The following is a 20,735-nucleotide window of genomic DNA, read 5'->3' on the forward strand; positions in this document are numbered from 1 at the left end:
ATGATATATTTAACAAAAGCTACTCAAAAGCCTAGCTAGTATCAAGATAATTTATGTATATATTTTAACTTTTCACTTTTCTGTATAATATAAGACAAACTGAAGTTGTATTTTAAAATCTAAAAATATAAAGAGCTTATAATACAAAATTTACATTTTGCAAAATATTATGATTCATTCTACTTTTCTATAACATAGTTTTATGGAAAGCATTAGTTACAACTTTATAAGATACAGTTTTTATTGATTTTTACCTTTAAGTTAGAGGTTTTATCTAAATTTTTTAATCAAAAGCTTTTTTTATCTATAAATGTATTTTTATAACACTTGACAAAAATTTTTAATATTTACATAGTTATCAGACATTTTTTAAAACTGTGTTTAATAAACTTTTACTTCTAAACAGAAGTATTTAAAATTTTTTAAATGTACAAAGTTTTTAATGACTTACATGCTTATATTTTTCACAGTACTTATTTAAAAGTTGAAATAATATAAGAAATAAATATGTCTCTTTACGATGGACTTGGTGTGGACAACAACCAAAACAAAGTGAATAGCTGGACTCCAAGCTTTCAAATGCTCAAAACTCAGTTACAGGTTTGATTTTTAACTAGCTTCAGACTAAATTATTAAAATAATCATTGTTGTACTCCCAATATAAGATGAAGCTTTAGATTTTTTTAAGTTTTTGTTGTTTAAAATATATTTTACTAAGAGTAGTAGAAAAAGCACAAATAGATTTTAATACTAAAACCATTTCAGTTACTTTTTGTGTAGTTTAATTGTTTTAGGCTGCTTTTTTCTATGCTAAAACAAATAAAAACATAACAGCTGTCTTGTATGAAACTTAAAGTTTACATTTATTTAAGTTTTAGTGTTATTTAATACTTAAAAAATAAAATTTAGAAACAGTTTTCATACTAAGGTATAAATATTTTAAAAAGCTAGAATAATATTATATGAATATAAGTAAAATATTGTCCCAGTTCAATTGTTATTAGTTTAATTTCTTTTAAGTTTATTTTCTATTAATAGACAACAAGTATTAAAAAAAAACCTTTCAATAAATTAGTTGTAGTGATTTTTAATGTCTTTCTATGACTTCAAAGTTTTAGATGTGCAGTAAAACACAAAATAATTTTGAATTCTGATGTATTTATTCACTTTTTTCCAAAAACTTTTTTTCAAAAATATACTTAAATAAAAGTAAGTACTGGAGTGTTTATAGTGTAATGTCAATATTTGATCTTGATGTATAAAATTTTAGCAAAAAGTTAGCATGTGATTTTGATCAATTAGTTTGTTATTATCTTTTAGCTTAAGCTAAGTTTTTTTTTTAAAGCCAGCCGATGAAGATATAAAATTAAGGACTAAAATTGAGTAAATACTAATTGTTAACAGAAGTTATTTAATATGTATGATGACCTACATAAATGTCAATGATATTTTTATGTTTTCAGGACATCATTACTTTTAAACAAACAAATTTTTTTACACTTTTTATTTAAATTTCTTTGCATAAAGTCATTTTAAGCAGCAAAAGTCCTGCTTAAAATTATCAAAATAAACAATAGTACTTTTATTTTGTAATCAGCCTAGAAAACTGTTCAACTTGTAAAAGTATTTAAGGCTTAGCAATACACTTACTTTGAAGTACTAGAACTAAGTAGCTTTTAAAAATTACTTTTTTGATTGATTTTTCATATTTTACATAAAAAATGTTAAAACAAGTAAAAATAAATTTTGTTAAACATATTCTTTAGTTCTGTTTTTTTTTTAATCTTAAAGCTTTACAATAGTTTCAATATAATCATAATAAAATTATTACTTTTTGTTATAATTTTAAGTTGTTTGCAGAGAATACAACTTTAACAAATCAAAAGCTAAGAGGCTTAAAAACTTTTCTTGAGTATTTACCAAAAAGTAGTGTAAACTGTAACCAAATTTTTTAGTTAAGTTCTCAAAAATACCTCATTGTATTTAATTTTATATATTTTTAGGCAAAGAAAGCCACACTGACGAAAGCAAAAGCTGAACGGGCAAGAGTTTCAACAGTGGCACCCGTGATGGACTTTGGTAAATCCAGGCAGGAGATTATTGTGAGTTAAAGTTATTACTACTAACTTTTTATATTTGTTTGTAGATATATATAGTTTTGTTATGTGTATTTGAAGTATGATAGTTGTTTTATAATGGTAAATACAGGCATTTAATCTGTTTTGTTTGTTTCAATTGTTGGAATTTTATAAGTAAGTTTACAATTAAATACTTTTTATTTAATTTGATGCATTTTTAGTATACATAACAGTTATTTTAGTTATGTTTTTAAACATAACATATTTTTTAATGATTTTCAGTTTTCATTGAGAATAAATGCCTTTGCTGAATTTAAAATTTTTATAATACGATTTTAATACATTTTCATCATAATTGTTTTATTATATATATTAATGTTTTTCATACACTTTATTTTTAGCTATTGTGAAATAAACAAATATAATAATAAGCTCCTTGAAGAAAGTTTATTAAATAAAACATTTTTTAAATTTACTTTTGACTTTTTAAAGTTTTGAGTTTCAAAGCAAAAAGTATTTTTAGAAAGTTAAGAAATATAAAATTTCATACTTGATATAATGCTTTTAAAATATATTTTCATGAAAAATGAGTTTTAGATTTTAGGGTTTTTTAAAACAGTAACTTTATATTATTTCTGTAATAGTTTTTGTACTTCAAACTTTTTAAATAATAATATTGGCAATGTGTAACATAAATAATTGTTTAAATTATTCTAATTTATTATGTAATAGTTTTTGTAGTGCTTTTTTTTCAATAAAATTAAAGTTTAAGACCACTAAAAAATTAATTGAAATCAAACAGGTATTTACTTTTACAATGAATATATTATAACTTTTAAATTAAACACATATCTTCCTACTTAAAGTTGATTTGCTTTTACTTTGAATTTAGTGGGTATAAATTTTGAGTTTATGTTACACATGTTTTCTGGTTGTAATAGCGATAGTTTGTTCAAGTTAATAATTTCCAGTTAAGTTAATAAGCATTTGTATGTGTTTACCATGTTTTAATGATATAACTTCAGTAAAAATAAGAAAGTATTAATCATAAGTAAACTTAGTACTTTGAAACTTACTGTGTTGACATTTTTTATTTTATTTCCTTACTATGAAATTATTTTACTTAAAAAGTTAAATCTTTTTGAAATTTTCTATTGCAATGTTTTGAGTTATTAGAAATATTATGAATGTTTTTAAATTGATCCAGTGTTTCTCAACTTGTGCACCTGAATAATTCATTTTGAACATTTATTTTGACCAATAATTAAAAAAAAAAATTTTAAAGTAAATATTTCATCTTAGCGCTGCATTAAATAGAATATTTTTGTCAATGTTTATAAGTTTTGAGTAAAAAGTACATAACAGTAGTAATTCATGTAACAAAATTAAATTGCACTTGTTATTGTGTGATTTATTCAGCACAGTTTTGTAAAATATTGAGAGTTTTCAAGATATATATTAAATAATTCAACATGGGCTTGCAATAATCCAATTTTCAATTTTTAGCAGGGTGTGTTTTTTACTGAAATAAGTTGAAGTCAAGTTTAATGCGTATACATATACATTATTGGCCTTGAATAGATATTAAGAGTCCAATAATCAGAGGTTAAGATTTAGGAGTTGCATAATGCACCTATAAGAGAGTAAAACTCTTCCCAATTGATGCTTATTTATCTCCCTAAAGTTTTTATTTGTTCATTAACTCCTAATATGTACAATTTCAAACTTTTGCACTGTTTTCATTACATAACAACATCTTTTACATAAGGTTTTGTTAAACTTTTTCGCAAATGGCCTCAAAAATTAAAAAAAACCATGGCCCCCTTTAACAAGATTTTTCAAAAGTTACCATTAAATAAGCCTAAAATATTTTTTTTTTGCTGTTCATCTGCAACTCAAGAATATCTAGTGTAAGCTTCAAATTATGACTTTATTCCCCCCTATCACCCCTTTGCTGCTTGCGGCGCCCTAAGTATCTAGCCCAATTTGGGAAACCTTGTTTACATTATTCTTTTTTCCAAACAAACGCACGACGAGCCACCACATTTAAACTCCGTGTTTTTGGGAGCATTTAATTAGAACATACAAAATACCAAAACTAATCACCATATTTTTTAACATAAAAAATGTTATTAAAAAAACATTCATTTATTGATTAAAACTGCCTAAAATCTTTTTTTTGCTCTTCATCTGCAACTCGAGAATATTTAGTGTAAGTTTAAAATTATGACTTCATGCCCCCCTCTAACTCTAAGTATCTGTCATGGCCCCCAACGGGGCCACTCGGCCCACTTTGGAAAACCCTGTTTACATTATTCACTTTCCCAAACAAACGCACGACGAGCCACCACAATCAAACTCAGTGTTTTTGGGAGCAGAAAAACTTTGAAATTAATTAGAACATTCAAAATACTAAAACAAAACACCATATTTTTTAACATACAAAATATTATTAAAAAAGAACATTAATTCATGTATTGATTAACAGGCACATGGCAAACAACCGCAAAAAAAAGTAAGTATAATACCATCCCCATACAGACACACGACAAGCTAGTAATTAAGACATGTAATTACAACAATTATTAATCTACTTATTTCAACAGACGCACGACGAACCACCGCAAACGAACAGTGTGTTCCTGGGAGGTGAGAGTTTGGAGAAGTTCACTGACGAGTACGATCCATCGCATCCCAACGATTACGAGAAGATCTGCAAGAACAGGGATAAGGAGCAGAAGAGGGTTGATGAGGAGAAAAACAGGTTTGTGATTGTTATTATTTCCAATAACATCATTAAAAATAGGAAAAAGCTTAATTCTTCAAAAAACTTAAAAATGGATGTTAGTGGGCTATTTTTATATCATATTTCTGTTAGTGCTCATGTTATTCTGTTACCATGTTGAAATCATAAGTATTATTTTATTTTTACAAACTTTATACTGTAATAATACATATAAGGTGCAGAAAAGTAGTTTAGAGTTATTATGGTATTAATATTATACTTTGTGTTGGTTTTAACGTTATTTATTTGTATATAAGTTAGTATGTATTTCTATTAACTTTAAGCAAAATATGTAATGTGAGGTTGAAATTTTGTTTCCTACTTAGTTCAGGATTGCCACACTCAAAAAGCCAACAAAATTTAAAAACTTTGGGGTAACGACAGTTTAAAACTAATTATATCAGGTTTTCGTAAATCAGATTTTTGGAGGTTTCTTAATCAAGTTGATTGTAGAGAATATTTTTTTCGAGTTAAAATAAGTAAATGTCAGTGAAATTACGTTTTTATTATTTTTTTTACGTCTGTACAATTCAACTTTTTTATAGCTTGTAATTAATCACAGCTTGCAGCTAAAACTAAAATTAGATCCTATTACAGCATTAGTAAAAACTTGCATTTAAACGGCTTTGTGACGTAACAAACTTTAAATCGTGAACGATCGCTCATGCGTCTTATATTCAATCTATCTTACATACTAGTTAATTATCAGGAATGTTCTTGAAGAACCTAAATAGTTTTTAAAGCTGTCAGTTTAAACAGCTAATAATATGTTACTGTATGCAACGTACCACAATATTCATAAACATAGCTGTAATCGCAACTTTTGTAAAGTGTACACCAACGATTCTCAACCTGGGATAAATTTACCCCTGGGGGTGGATTTTCTTTATTACAAGTTATGTAAATTAATGTTTATTAAGGGCATAGGGGGTACACCTTGATTCTTACAAGTTGATCTTATTTAAAGAGTTTTATCTGAGCTATGAAACATTTTTAGTTGCTTAAAAAAAATCAAAGTAATTTTTTATATAAAAGCGATCAAAGTCAATGACCTCAATTGGTTTCAAATGGAAGGCGCAAACTAAAAACTAAAAAAGGCGCGAAAAAATATCATTTCACTAAAAATCTATATCCTTCTTCATTTCCTAAGCAATCTTAATCAATTTTTTGCAAAAAGTCCATTATTAAATTCTAAAATATTGAATGCATGAAACCTTTTATTTTTGAAAAAAAATCGCTTATTTTTTTGTTTTTTTATCTAAAATATATATTTTTTAATATTTTTTTAAATCGCCACATTCAAAAGTTTTTAAACTATAAAAGGAACGTTTCCCAAAAGTTTGAGGTCTTTAGCTCAAAAAATGAAGGAGAAGATAGTTTTTTAGTGATTTTCTAATTTTCCAACAAAATTGAATCCTAAAAGTTTGTCGTCCATACTTTTGTATCGAAAACTTTTTATAAAAGTTACAATATATCAAAAGTTAAATGAGATTTTTTTATTCTATAAAAAGTGGCTTGTCGTTTGTACTTCAAGCTTTCATATAAGATCCAATGTTAGTTTCAATAAAAAGAAATGTTAGAACCCCCTATGCACTTAATTGTTTTTTTTTTGTTTATGATTTAGTATTTAACTGTAGTTTTTTATAAGTTTTATAATCACTTTGAATTTTACGATTTTTTATGTTTTATAAACTTAAAGTTTAAAAAGATTATTTTTTTTCTCAAAATTAAACATTTTTTTGTATATTGGGTAAATTTAGTAATACTCTTCCTAAATAGGGTTTTAACATGAAAAAAGGTTAAGAACCGCTGGTGTAGACATAAGCTTTTATCCTTTTAATTTTTAAGGAAATATCAACCTTTTTTGTATTATCCCAAATTGTAACTCTACCATGGTTGCCAGAAGCCTGGAATAATTTTGAACTTGACAATTTAAGCACAAAAATTCTGGAACTTGAGAAACTAAAAAAAAAGAAATTTTAAACAATTGTTACTTGGAAAATAACAAAATTAAGATTAAATACAAAAAATCTATCATATAAAATAGTTTTTAACAAAAACTTATTTGCAAAATATGGTATGAATTTGAAAAAAACTTTTTGCATTTCTGCTCTGAAACTAAACCCAATGCTTATGTTTAATATTTATTACTAAAAGATAATTCACTAAAATCCGACTGGATAATGGTCGTGCAGAAAGCCTTCAAATAAAGAAAAGTTTTCCAGCATTTAAAAGAAATTCTTATATTTTACCCATTGTTTCTTATAGTCTCTTTTTGTCAAACTTTGATAGTTGCTTTTTGTTTATTGAAAATCGAAATTATAAGCTGGGTTTTTGTTCGAAATCAGGAAATTATTAAAAACTCTTAAATAAATTTTATTTGTCAGCTGCCAAAACAATTGTCTTTGAAATAAATTCCAATTAAACTTGTTAACGTAAATCAACATATCGCAGGGTTCGTGCGCGTCAGGCTAAATCAGGCTAAGTCAGTCTAAATCAGTTTTTTTGAAAAAAGTTGAAAAACGTCAGGCTAAATCAGTTTTTTATTTAAAAGTTTGAGAATCTCAGTTTTTCTCAGTTCAAATGCTTGAAAATTTTTGATAAAAAAAAATTGAGAAATCTCTTTAAGATCAAATTGAAATGTGAATTTGTTTCTAAATAAAGATTTAGTTTCCAAAGACAAAATCAGTCAGTATTTGTAAAAATGAATGCTTAAAACCTTTTGTTGAATCTCTAAAAAATTTTTAAAAATCTTCGTTATTTTGTTTTGAGTACATTGTATACGTCATAATTATGAAAATTCATAAAAAAATACAGTTTAAACATTACAGTTTAGTTCAACAACTTAGCTATTTGTTTGAATTTTAATGTTTATTTTAATAGTACAAGACAATGCGCGTCGTTTTATTATAAATCTTCTGGTAATAATGTTTTTACTTGATGCTTAATTAAATTGAACCATTGTGTTTTGTAATATATATTAAATTTTTACACTAATAATAGATTAGATGTAACACTTATTTCAAAACTTATCACTGAATTTGTTATGTTAAGGGCAAAGGGGGAGGGGGGTCAATCACCTTTTTCACAATTTAGTCCTATTTTATTGAGTTGTAACTAAGCTATGAGTTGCTTTTTGCATATTTTAAAGCTCAAAATATTTTTGAGATTAAGCTTGTTGAAGTCGGAGACTACAATAGTACTAATCCAGACCCCCAATACCTAAAATGACTTATAAAAGGGATTTACTTACTTTGAAAAAATGTCAGGCTAAAATGGTCTCAGTCAGGCTAAATGAAAAAAAAAAATCGCGCACGAACCCTGATATCGTTCTAATTAAAACCTTTTTCCTTAAGTTTTCCTTATTTTTTTTTTTTTAACGTTTTCCTTATTTTATTTTTATACTTATTTAAGATTTATATCGTTTTTATCACTGAATTTTCAATTAGGAAAAATGTTGTTCGACAAAAACCTAATCACTAATAATTACTTCTGTTGAGTTTATGTACGAAACGGATCTTATTTTAATTTTTTTTAGAACTAATTTAATTTCATTTATTTTTGTTGCGCCGAAGATCAAGTGTTATTAAATGCTGGTATAACAACACTTAATAAAATTGCTAAATTAAATAAGGATTTTGTAATACAAAGTAGTTAAGTTTGTATACCAAAACGATCTTTTTTTGTTTTGGTAATATTTTGTTGATTGCTTAAATGTTTGTTTTTCGAGAGACATAAATTGTTTTTAACGTTCGAAATCGTGCTGATGTAAGTAAAGTAAAACAGCAAACACTCATAAACTTTTGATATTTAAAATAGTTAAAAACTTATTCAGCCAATAATCACAACAGTGTTGACTTTCAGCAATTTGTAAACTGTTGGAATACAGCAAAAATTGCTATCTATAAAATTGAAGGGAAGGTTTTTAAACACAAAAATTAACTTGAACTTGATAATTTTATTTGCTAGTTTTAGTTTTGAGTTTAAGTGATTAAACTATATAGCTATAAATTCGATTGAGAAGCCATAGACCCCTGATATAAAAATACTCAGTTTGTAAAAGTACCAAAGCAAACTATAAAAACCCAGTTTAGGTTGTCATCGACTTTTAAATTTAAAATAATACAAGCTGACTACTCAAGCTTTTTATTATAATTTTAAAATGCTTTTTGAGAAATTTTTAATATTTGTTTGTGTTGTCGCATTTTAAACAGTTTTTGTCTGTGCTTTTATGTAACTATATTTAGTATTTAATCTTATAAAAGGCACCCGTAGAAGTCTGTCGGATTTAGTCGTTATCTAATATATTATTGCATATAATGGTAAAATTATACTGCGGAACATTTAAAAGGAGCATAAGAATTTCTAAGGAAAATTTCTCAAATTTTTTTGAGAAAAATTATAAAGTTTTACCTAACTACCCTTTTTTTTTCAATTGTTGATAATTATTTTGTTGTTTTTATTGACTGTAATTATAAATTCAGTATTTGTGTGAAACCTGGAACTATCCAATTCTTATAAAAACTTGGTAGATTTCAAAGCAGTTGTCTTTATCTTTAAGTTTCAAAGATAAGTTGTTGAAGCGAACAAACATGTAGTTCAGACTAAAACCTTGTCTTTGAAAAACCCACTTTTTGTTTTAAAAAGCTGTTCAATTTCACCCAACAAATCATCTTTTGTTTTGATAGAATCTTATCTTTTGTATTGGTTTAAAATTAATAACTAAATTTTTGCGTTTAAAGATCGTATTGTCATTATTACTAAATTACAATTTGAATTATTTAAGTTAAACCAGATTCTGTCATGAAAAATTGTTAGAACATTGTATAGTTTGTTATGATGATTTTTTTTTTCGAAGTTGATAATTAATTTTGTTACGTAGAAAGTTGTAAGACGTAAATAGAATAAATCGCAAACGCTAAAATACAATTTTAATACTTAAAATGCTAACGATTGATTACATATATCTTCAATGGCTACTGTTAAAATTTTTAGGTTGTCGTAAGGCGGCTATAAATGGTTTAGAATAAAAATAGTTTTTAAAAGGCTTATCTAGTTTACAAAATAAGATCCAAAAATATTTTGAGAATAAGATAAGTGCCCTTTATTGCAAAAACAAAGATAAAAAAAGTAAAGGAAATATAAGTTAAGTTCAGCATTTAGTCAGGAATTCACTTCGCATGTCAGAAAATCAAGAAAATTAGCGAGGACAATCACTGTTTAAAACCAATTTTATAAAGTTTTAAAAATCAGGTTTTCGAGTATTCTTTACCAAGTCTAACAAAATCAGCTTTGTAGAGAGTATTTTCAATTGATATTAAGTAATATTAGGTCAGTGAAAATTAAGTTTTGATTAATTTGGTGATGCAATACAACTTATTTTTGTTTCTTAGCTTGTAATAAGTTACATTAGTTGTAGGTTATGTTTCAAATTACAAAAGTTGCATTTAAACTGCTTTGTGACGTAACGAGCGTCGAATCGCGATCTTTTGCTCACGCGTTCGGTATAAATACAAAATAATTATTGTGATTAACACTCCGGAGTGTGTTGAAGAACTTGAACAATATTTAAAGCCTTCAGTATAAACGGCTAATAATTTAATACTTAAAAGCAACTTACCACTACATTCACTAGCGTACTTGCGATAGTTGACAGCTTTTGTATTTATTGCTCATTTTAGTACAGGCAGGCAATAGCTGTGAGTTCTAAGTTTATGCGGTGTACTATATTATTCACAGACATAGCTGCTGAAAATCACAAATTTTGTAAATTTTACTCACGTAAAGGCAAATAGTAAATCTGAGAACAATGAAAGCTATTGTAAATTATTAAAGTTTAAATTTGGGCGTATTGTTCCGTTTATGAATTTTTAGACAAAACTTATGCTGGCGTTCAATGTAGCAAAGTGAATATAATTTTGTAAATAATACAGGAGATATTCAATGACTTGCAATAATCTCAAAATAGAAAATTGTAATATCTGACTGTTTATTTGTCAATTCAACTAGTTTTTCCCGCTTAGCAAAGTGCTATGATTTTTGCTTAATTTCAGATTAAAAAAATCACAACTACACGGTAGCTTATAAAAATTTATTTGCAAAATATTCTAATTTTAAATAGGTAGTAAGCCTGTTAAGCAGCCGTAACTTTACTGTTGGATACTTTTGTTATAAATTGTGTTACTTTTTCGGGATTTATTATTAGTTTCACTTGAATATTGCCTTTTAATTGTTTTATACTCAGCTTGAATAATTTCACTATTAGTTGTTATGATTGTCATTTTTTGTCTCTTAGTCGAAGCATGTAAACAAAATTGTAACCAAAATTAACTGCTGCTTAGTTTAATCTAACTTTAAAATAAAAACAGTTTTAAAACAGCTTCAAAAAAATTTTCATTAAATTTTAGTTGAATTGGTTGGTAATTGTTGTTTATTATTTCCAATTGTCAAACATGATATTTAAAATTAGTAGGTGTTATAATTTCAAATTATTTAATAGACTAATGTAAACTCTAGATTTACCAGTTATTAATTTTAAATAAAATACCAACCTGTTTTGGTATAATCTCAACTTGTAATTCTATCCATTGAGACTAAATCATAACGCTTACATTCAATGTTTGTACTTGAAAACTGATTCGTTAAAATCTTGTTGGTTTCTGCTGCGAACATTTAAAAAGTTATCGTGTAGAAAACCTAAGAAAAAAATTCTACTGTGTTTTAAAGAAATTGTTAAATTTGTTCTTTTTTGGATTTTTGTCAAATATTGGTGGTTGCTTTATTTTTATTGTTAATCGTAATTAAAAGTTTTTATTTGTTTTTGTTCTAGTTATTAATTTAAGTTGTCATTTAAATTCAGGAAATTATTAAATCCTCTAAAGGAGGTTACACATGTGAACTGCTAAACTAGTTGTCATTACAAATAGGTTTGCAAATTAAAACTGTTGTAGTAAATTGATATATTGTTCTAATAAAAACCTTAAAATTAAATAAAACTCTGTAATGAGAAATAATTGAGATAAATACAATAACTCTTCTTTAATATATATTGATGGTTGCTTTGTTTTTTATCGTATTTAGTTCAAAATTCATAACTTGTTTCATTGCTTTTAACCTCGTGTTTTCATTATTACTTAATTACTAAGAAATATGTTCATGTAAATCAAGATTCTGTCATGAAAAGTTCTTAGAATAAACCCAACGAATCTTTTTTTATATGATGATTTTTTTGAAATCCATAATTAATTTTTTACGTTCAAAAATTGTAATGACTACTGGAATAAATCACAAACACTTAAATACAATTTTAATAATAATATTAACGATTGCAAGTGCGCACCTGCTACGCCTTGAGCAATTGGTTAAACTTGTAAGCTTTCGTAAGACAGCTATAAATAGTTTAGATTAGAATAGTTTCAAAAAGCCATAGTTAGTTTACAAAATAAAATTTAAAAATATTTTAAGAATAAGATAAGTTCCTTTTATTGCAAGAACAAAGATAAAAAAGTAGAGAAAGTATGAGGTTGAAGTTTAGTTCAGCATTTAGTCCAGGATTCCCTTAGCATGTCAGAAAACCAAGAAACTTAGTGAGGATAACAACTGGTTAAAAATAATTTTATCAAGTTTTAAGAATCAGGTTTTCGAGTCAGCTTTTGTAGAGAGTAATTTTTAACTTACTTTAAGTTAAATTAGGTCAGTCAAAATTATGTTTTTATTAATTTTGTTTACGCCGATACAAATCAAAACATTTTGTATAGCTTGTAATCAATTACAGCTAGTGACTAAAACTAAATTAGATCATGTTACAAATTATAAAAGTTTCGTTTAAACTGCTTTGTGACGTAACGACCATTAATTCGTGAACGCTCACTAACGCGTTTGGTATAATTTCAATGTAATTAAAAACCTGTAATGATATCAAAGTATGCGTATTATTTTTAAAGCCGTCAGTCAAACGGCTAATAACATATTACAATTTGCAGCTTATCACCACGTTAATTAGTGTCACTTGCTGTAATTAACAGCTTTTGTACTAGTTGCTAATTTTAGTAAAGGCAGACAAAAGCTGTGAATTCTAAGTTTTTGTGGTGTACTATATTGTTCAAAGACGTAGTTGCTGTTATTCAACTTTTGTAAATTTTACTCTGTAAAGGCAAAACTTAAGTCTGAGAATTATGAAGACTATTGTAAATATTCAAAGTTTAAATTTGGGCATGTTATCAGGGTTGCCAAAAAAGCCTGGAATTTTGAATAAAAATCACTAAAAAACCTGGAATTCGAACAATTTTTACATGTTAAGTAGTAAAGTATTAATTTGACACGAAAAATCTACCATATAAACAAAAATTTCTTGTCTTCATCAAAAGTTTTTTAAATAAAAATACACATTTACAGTATCTTTTCATTTTTGTTGTACACTTAGCACAGTTTTTAACTTTAAACATAGCTTCAAACTAGAACAAACCCAAAATTGTTTCCTTTTAAAATCTGGAAGAGTTTCAGAAAACCTGGATGAAATTTCTCAAAAAAAATTTGGCAACCCTGTATTATTCAGTTTATGAATTTTTAGACTAAACTTTTGCATTTCGTGTTGCAAAATGAATTTGATTTATACTTGGTTAGTTGAAATACTCACATGATTGCAGTGATCAAAATTAAAGAGCTGTTATATTTTAATGTTTATTTGTCATTTTAACTAGTTTTTTCTCGTTTAGCAAAGACATTTATGCTTTGTTCAAAATTTGAAAAAAATGCGAACTTAAACGGCAGGTTGTAATACTTTAAATTTAAAAATATTGTAACTTAAAACGGGCTAAATTTTTACTGATAGGTATTTTTATTAGTATACTGTGTTACTTTTTTGACCATATTAGTTATTAGTTGCACTTGAAAATTGTTTATTAACTTTTTAAACTTAGAATTAGTAATTTTACTTATAAATATTGTGACCATCATGTTATGTCTAAAAACAATGAAAACCAAAAAGAAAAAAAAAGAATTTAAATGTTATATACTCTGCTGCTTAGTTCAATCAAAAATGAAAGAATATTTCAAAATTATTTTTATCTTTGATTAAAACTCTTGTTAAATTTCAGATGAATTTGCTTGACTACATTTATTGCTTTTTATCACATTTAGTTACAAAACTTACTACAGTAGACTACCACTTAAGTACGCACTTTTTTTGGTACGCACCCTGTCTTAAGTACGCACTTATCCAGAAATTTTCAATCATCAAGTTTTTCCAGATTATTTTATGTTTCCAGGTAGAATGGCCAACCTGCTGAGTTAGTTTGAGACTTTCACAACTTTAAAACTAGGGTGAGTAATCCTGAGTAGTCTAAGTGGCCTGAGATTGTGACAGTCCTGTTATTAAATGTTAATAAACTAAATACTTATGTAGTGGTTGCAGAAAAGTGAAAAGAATAATGATATTTGAAATGTAATGCTATAGAATAAATAAATATAGATGACAAAGTTAAAAAAACCTTCAAATACAACATAGTTAAGTCATAATTTTATTTAAATGTACACACATTGATGTTTTGAAAATGTTTGGTAAACACAATGTAGTTTGGTACTTTCCCTCTAACAAAACATAATATGGAAAATATGGCTTAATATTCTTTTTTATATCAATGACTGACATTGACTTTCTATATTAAATGTATTTATTAATTATGTTGAAACTTATAATAGAAAAAATAAATCATTTTAAAATTAATTGAAACTTTGCAGATTAGAACTCTGTATTAAATGTTATTTAAAATAAAAAAAACTTGTTTATTTGGCTTAATTATTTGGTGGCTAGTTGTAAGAAAGAAAACAAAAAACTAATTTTCATATTATACTATGGTCAAAAAGTACGCACTACCGTGCTAAGTACGCACTTTTTGGTCGGGTTCAATTTGCGTACTTAAGCGGTCGTCTACTGTATTTAAGATTAACAGGTTTAATGGATAAATGTAAACTCTAGCTTTTATTCCTCAATCTAAAACATAATAATTTACAATAACTTTATAATACTTATACAAAATATTAACGAAATACCAAACTTTTTGACCTATACTTCCAACTTGTCATTCTATCCAATGAGACTGAATCACAACGCTTACATTCAATGTTTATTTTATGTGACTCGTTAAAATCTTGCTGGTTTCTGCCGCGAATATTAAAAAAATATCGTGTGGAAAGCCTGAGAAAAAAATTCTACAGCGTTTTAATGAAGTTGTTAAATTTCTTTATTCTTTTTTGGATTTTTGTCGAATATTGGTGGTTGCTTAGTTGTTTTCTGTTAACCGTAATTATAAGCTTTTTTGTTTTTGTTCTAGTTAATAATTTAAGTTTTCATTTGAAATATATGGCTATTATTAAATCCTCTAAGAATTTCTTTTTCAGTTGTCAAATTAATTGTCATTTAGTTGAATTGCAAGTAAAAACTGTTTAAGTAATTCAACAAATCGTTCTAATTAATTAATAGTTCACCTCCGTCATGAGGAATTGTTCAAATGAATACAATAACTTTTTTTGTTTAATTTTATTTAGTTTCTTTGTTGTTTATCTATGTTCTTTGTTGTATCAAATTTAGTTCAAAAACCATGACTTCTTTATTGCTTTTAGTGTTAAGATCGTATTGTTTTTATTACTAAATTACTAATAAAATTGTTCATATAAATAAATGTTGTGTCAATAAAAAATGTTGAAATAAACCCAACTGATCTTGTTTTTTATAATGATTTTTTTTGAAATCTACTATTTTTTCTCACGTTTGGAAAATTTATCTAATTTTTTATGATGATTTTTTTCGAAATCCATAATTCATTATGTTACGTTTGGAAATTGTAGTGACGTAAATGGAATAAACCACAAACACTGAAATACAATTTATATATTTAAAATGTTAACAACTGTAGAAAATAGCTGATGCACCTTCTGCACCATTGGCAATCGAAATTTGTAAGCTGTAGTAATACAGCTATAAATAACTATGATCAATAATAAATTTATAATGCATTAGCTAGTTTTCAAAAAAAAAATTAGGTGGGTCATTCATTGCTTTAAGTATATATTAAGCTCAAATCAATATATGTGAATAGTTTTTGTTCAAATAATTTTATAAAAAATGTTTCAGCAAAAGTAATTATAATTTTGAATAGCAGCATTTTGAAGTAATATAGATTTGTAGATTTTGTTGCGTGATATTTTGAATGTATGTAATTAGTTGGAAAAACTAGATAAATTTAAAAGAAATTTTAATAAAATTAAAAGTTGCGGGTATGTAATGAAATAACACTAATTTTGTAAAAATACCAAAAAAAAAACAGTAAAATACCCCGTTTAGGTGTTCATTGCTTTTGAATTACTTAATTGTTTTTTTAGAACATAGGGTTGCTACTCAGACTTTTTTAATTGATTTAAAGTTACTTATTGGGATTAAACGCAGAAACAAATTGTTGTTGTTTGTATTTTCATTTAACCATATTACCATATTTTATTTTAAAATGCACAAATCTTACTAGCTTAGTCGTTATTTATCAAAATTTTGTTTAGTATATTACAATTATACTGCGTAACTTTTAAAAAGTATGGAAAAATTTCAATACTAATCAATGTTTTTGAGTAAAGTTGTTAAATCTTACCTACGAATACTTATCCACTTTTTTAAAAACCTTTGATGGTTGTTCTGTTATTTTTTTTATTAGCTGTCATTCAAAACTTTAGTTTTTAATTTAAACCAGGAATCGTTCAACTCTCAAAAAAATATTAGTATCAATTTAGCAGCTGTTAAAGTAGTTTTCATTATCAACAAGTCGCATGCAAATTGTTAAAGTTGAAAAGTTATATAATTATTCAACTTTTTGATGAACATTTGTTAACGTAAACCAACATATTGTTCGTATCAAAATTTTTATCATTGAATTGTTTACCTATTTTATAAAAAGCTGTTTATTTTGACCAACAAGTTCTATTTCTTTTTTCATATTTCTTAAATCCATAACTGTTTTTTGCGTTTTGTATTAAGATCTTATTGTAATTATTATTCAATTACAAAGAAAATTGCTCAAGTAAATCAATAGTTTGTACTGTAAAGTCAATGAATTAAACCTAACGGATCTTGTATTTTATTTATTATTTTTTTTTCAAAATTCATTATAATTTTTGTTACGTTTGAAAACTGTAGTGACGTAACTGGAATAAATCGCAAACACTGAAATTCAATTTAAATATTTAAAATACTAACAATTGAGTAATTATATTGTCATTAGCATCTGGTGAAATTTGTAAGCTGTCGCAAGACAGCTATGAACAACTTTGTTTAAACGTAATTTTGAAAAGATTTAGCCAGAGCAACAAATAAGATTCAAACAAAAAACGTCTTCTTAAGATTGCCATTTATTACTTTAAGTATGTTTTAAGCTCAAATCACTTAAACACCCCATTTAGGTAGTCATTCACTGCCTTAAATATGTTTTATACTCAATCACTATATTCAGGCCTGTTTTCCATCAGACATTTAATGTTCATCCAAAATTGCGCTGTTATTTAAAACTGTATTCGAAATTCTCGGATCAAAGTTTAAGGTTTTGAAAGCTCAGGTTCTTTCGAATTATATCTTTTCTAAAAACCAGGGAAAATTTTATAACTCAACTAGAGGTCGGCAAACAGCTGATTGCATTAAGATATATATATTTTTTGAATATTATTGTCTATTTTTATAGTCTTACCTTTTAATACTAATTTATTTGTATATTTTTTACAATATTTGGTTAAAAGTAAGATGTTTTGAGAATATTAAGTAAGTACGTTTATATACTTCCTGTCCCCTTCCTTTGATTCATTTTTTTAAAGTTTTAGTTAATTTCAGCTAGTTCAGTTATTATTTAAATAAATTTTCCTAATATTTGAATTCGAATAGCAGTAATTTTTTTTTATCTTATCCTGATAACTACTTTCTTTATATTTCTCTCTTTCATTTATGCTGACTGCAGCTATTTTCAGTCACTGAGTCTGTTTTTTGTTCTAAAATGTGGGAACAGGATCAAATTATAACTGGGAAAAATTAAATTCTTGATTACAAGTGATTTAACTCGTTTATTTACTGAGCTTTTTTGCAAATAAAAACATGTTAATCAAAAAACCTTTACATATAGTTGAAGTTTTTATAATAAAAATAGAGTTTTTATAATTAAAAACTGCTACTATTCTGAACTTAATTGCCATGTCTTTTTTCTTGTCAAAAAGTATAAAATTAAAAACCACTAGATTAATAAAAACTTCATTTAGTTAGGTTTTGGATAAAAACAAATAACTTTTGACTTCGAAATTGTAACCAATTGACAACTATTGTTTAAGAAATGATTTTAACGGTTGTTGACATACCCCAAGTTTATTTAATTTTAATTTTGACATATCAAAAATGAGTGATTTAAGGGTTTTTTGAATTTTTTTTTTGACTTGAAAAAATGCTATGCTGTATGATGTTGTGACGAAACTAATTTAAAACCACAAACGTTATTTTTTTTTATAATAAAATTTTGTAGCGTTGTAAACAGAACTAGAGTTTCCATGGATTAACATTAATTTGTAAGCTTTTAGAATACAGCAATAAAGATAAACATTTGAATGATTACTATATTAACACTTTATGTCGATATTAAAAAAAAACACTTATATTTAAGAGAAATTGATATGTATTACCCGAAAGCTTCTTTAGTTTTATTACTGATGAGTATCCTGATTTTTTATATTCCACAATTTACTTTTGCGTTTGAAAATCGTACTGACAGACAGACTGACCTTTCTTGCAGTTAAAAGTCAAAACATATAATATTTATCAATTTTTTTTGTTGGATGATTTTTTAATGAAGCATAATGTTTTAGTAAGTTCTTCATTATCACTAGATTCTACTGTTGGCTATAGTATGTGATTAAACACTTTGTTTTTATTTTACATCTAAACAATAGAAACTGCATTTTACATATTTGTAAAGTGTTTTTTAATTTAAAGTGAAATAGTTTTGTTAAAAGCTTCCATAGCATTTGTTACCATAAATCAGTTGAAAGTATTCAGATATATGTTGAAGATGTGCTATATCAAAAATGAAATTTTACTTTTGTCTACAATTCAATATAACTTTTTATTAAAATTTGAGTTTTTATAATTGAAAATTAATACTTGTACGAACCTAGTTGCCATTAATGAATTTTTTGTTAATTTAGTAGTTTTAGATAATATTTCCTAATACAGTCAGATTGTCGTGTCTTTTTTCTTATCAAAAGTATAAGTTTAAAAAAAAACCCTCATTTAGCTAGGTTTTGCTTGAAAACAAATAAGTTTTGGAAACTAAATTTTAACCAACTGACAACTTTTGTTAAAAAAAAACCTTTGTAAAGATATTCTAGGTTTCATTAGTTTTAATTTTAACATATCAAAAAAAAATAATTTAAAATTCTATTTGAAGTTTATTTTTGATTAAAAAAAAGTATTGCGTCATTGCTAGATACTAGTTTAAAACCACAAACGTTAGAATTCTTTTTATATATAAATTTTGAAGCGATGCAATTGTAATGACAAAGGCCGTGAAACTGCATTATTTAGTAAGCTGTTGGAATACAGCAATAAAATTTTCTTAATATTTAGTTCATTAACATATTAATGTTGATAGTTTCAAAAAACAAATCGCTCTATATAAGAGAAGTTGTTATGTGTTACTCAGAAATTTCTTTAGTTTTATCATTAGTTAGTGTCCTGATTTTTTTTTCAAACTCCATAATACTTATTTTCTTATTTTAAGATTGTAGTGATGTAACTTTATCGTTTTAGTAAGTTGTTATTTATCACGGAATTCTTCTGTAGTATGTGAGTAAACGCTTTGTTTTTTTTTTACATTAAAAAAATATAAAGTGCATTTTCCATATGTTTGTAAAGTATCTTTTTGTTTATAAATAAATCAATTTATTAAGAAGCGTACCAATAGCATTTGTTAGCAAAATTAATTTATATTAGTTAAATATTTGTTGAAGATATTCTATGACAATTTTTTTTTGTCAACAATTTAAAACAGTTTTTTTAATAAAATTTGAGATTTTAAAAATAATAATTACTACTATTTCGAACCTAACTGCCATAAATTGATTTTTTTTTGTAAATATAGTTATTTTAAATGATATTTCCATATACATTTAGATTGCCATGTCTGTTTTTCTTGTCCATTGGTATAAGAATAAAAATCGCTAGATTAAAAAAAAGCTTCATTTAGTTATTTAAATTTAAAATTTATATTTTTTTTGCTTGAAACAAATTACTTTTGGATACGAAATTGTAAAATCAAATTACGGCTATGGAATTGTAACTAATTGACTTTAAACCGCGCTCAACATATTCTAAGTTTTTTTTTTTTTTTAGTTTAGATATATCAAAAGTGAGCGATGCTAGATTATTTATTGAAGTTCTTTTTTCGATCAATAAAATCATTGCGTCTGATGCTTTTTGTGCAAAATTTAATTTGAAACCACAAACGTTAGAATACAATTTTCTTCTTAAATAAAGGTTGAAGCATTGCTCATGTAAGCTTTGGTCCCATGTAAAAGTAATTTGTAAACTGATGGAATACAGCAATAAAATTATAATTCTTATTTAATTTAGTTATAATAATTATTTAGTAACAGTACTAACAATAATTAAGTAATTTAATTAAGACTTAAATTGTCCGAAATTTTACTTCTATTTAAGAGAAGTTTTTATGTCTTACCCGAGAGCTTCTTTAGTTTTATTATTAATTAGTGTCCTTTTTATTTTTTTTATGGAAATTGAGCTTTGATAATTGAAAATTGCTACTATTCCGAGCATAGTTGCCATAATTTTTTTTGTA

General features: G+C 25.7%; 1 protein-coding gene across 1 annotated transcript in view; it reads left to right on the forward strand.

Moving 5' to 3' along the window:
* Nucleotides 1-468: 468 nt before the first annotated feature.
* Nucleotides 469-20,735, forward strand: part of LOC145849987 (splicing factor 45-like) — a 42,613-nt gene continuing 22,346 nt past the window's right edge. Inside the window, exons 1-3 of the mRNA XM_082955115.1 lie at nucleotides 469-600; nucleotides 2,004-2,102; nucleotides 4,685-4,842. Of these exons, the coding sequence (XP_082811241.1) occupies nucleotides 508-600; nucleotides 2,004-2,102; nucleotides 4,685-4,842 (350 nt within the window). The 5' untranslated portion in view covers nucleotides 469-507. The remainder of the gene's footprint in view (nucleotides 601-2,003; nucleotides 2,103-4,684; nucleotides 4,843-20,735) is intronic.

The sequence above is a fragment of the Thalia democratica genome, chromosome 2 (assembly GCF_965202585.1).
Source record: "Thalia democratica chromosome 2, ktThaDemo2.hap1.1, whole genome shotgun sequence".
Classification (NCBI taxonomy): domain Eukaryota; kingdom Metazoa; phylum Chordata; class Thaliacea; order Salpida; family Salpidae; genus Thalia; species Thalia democratica.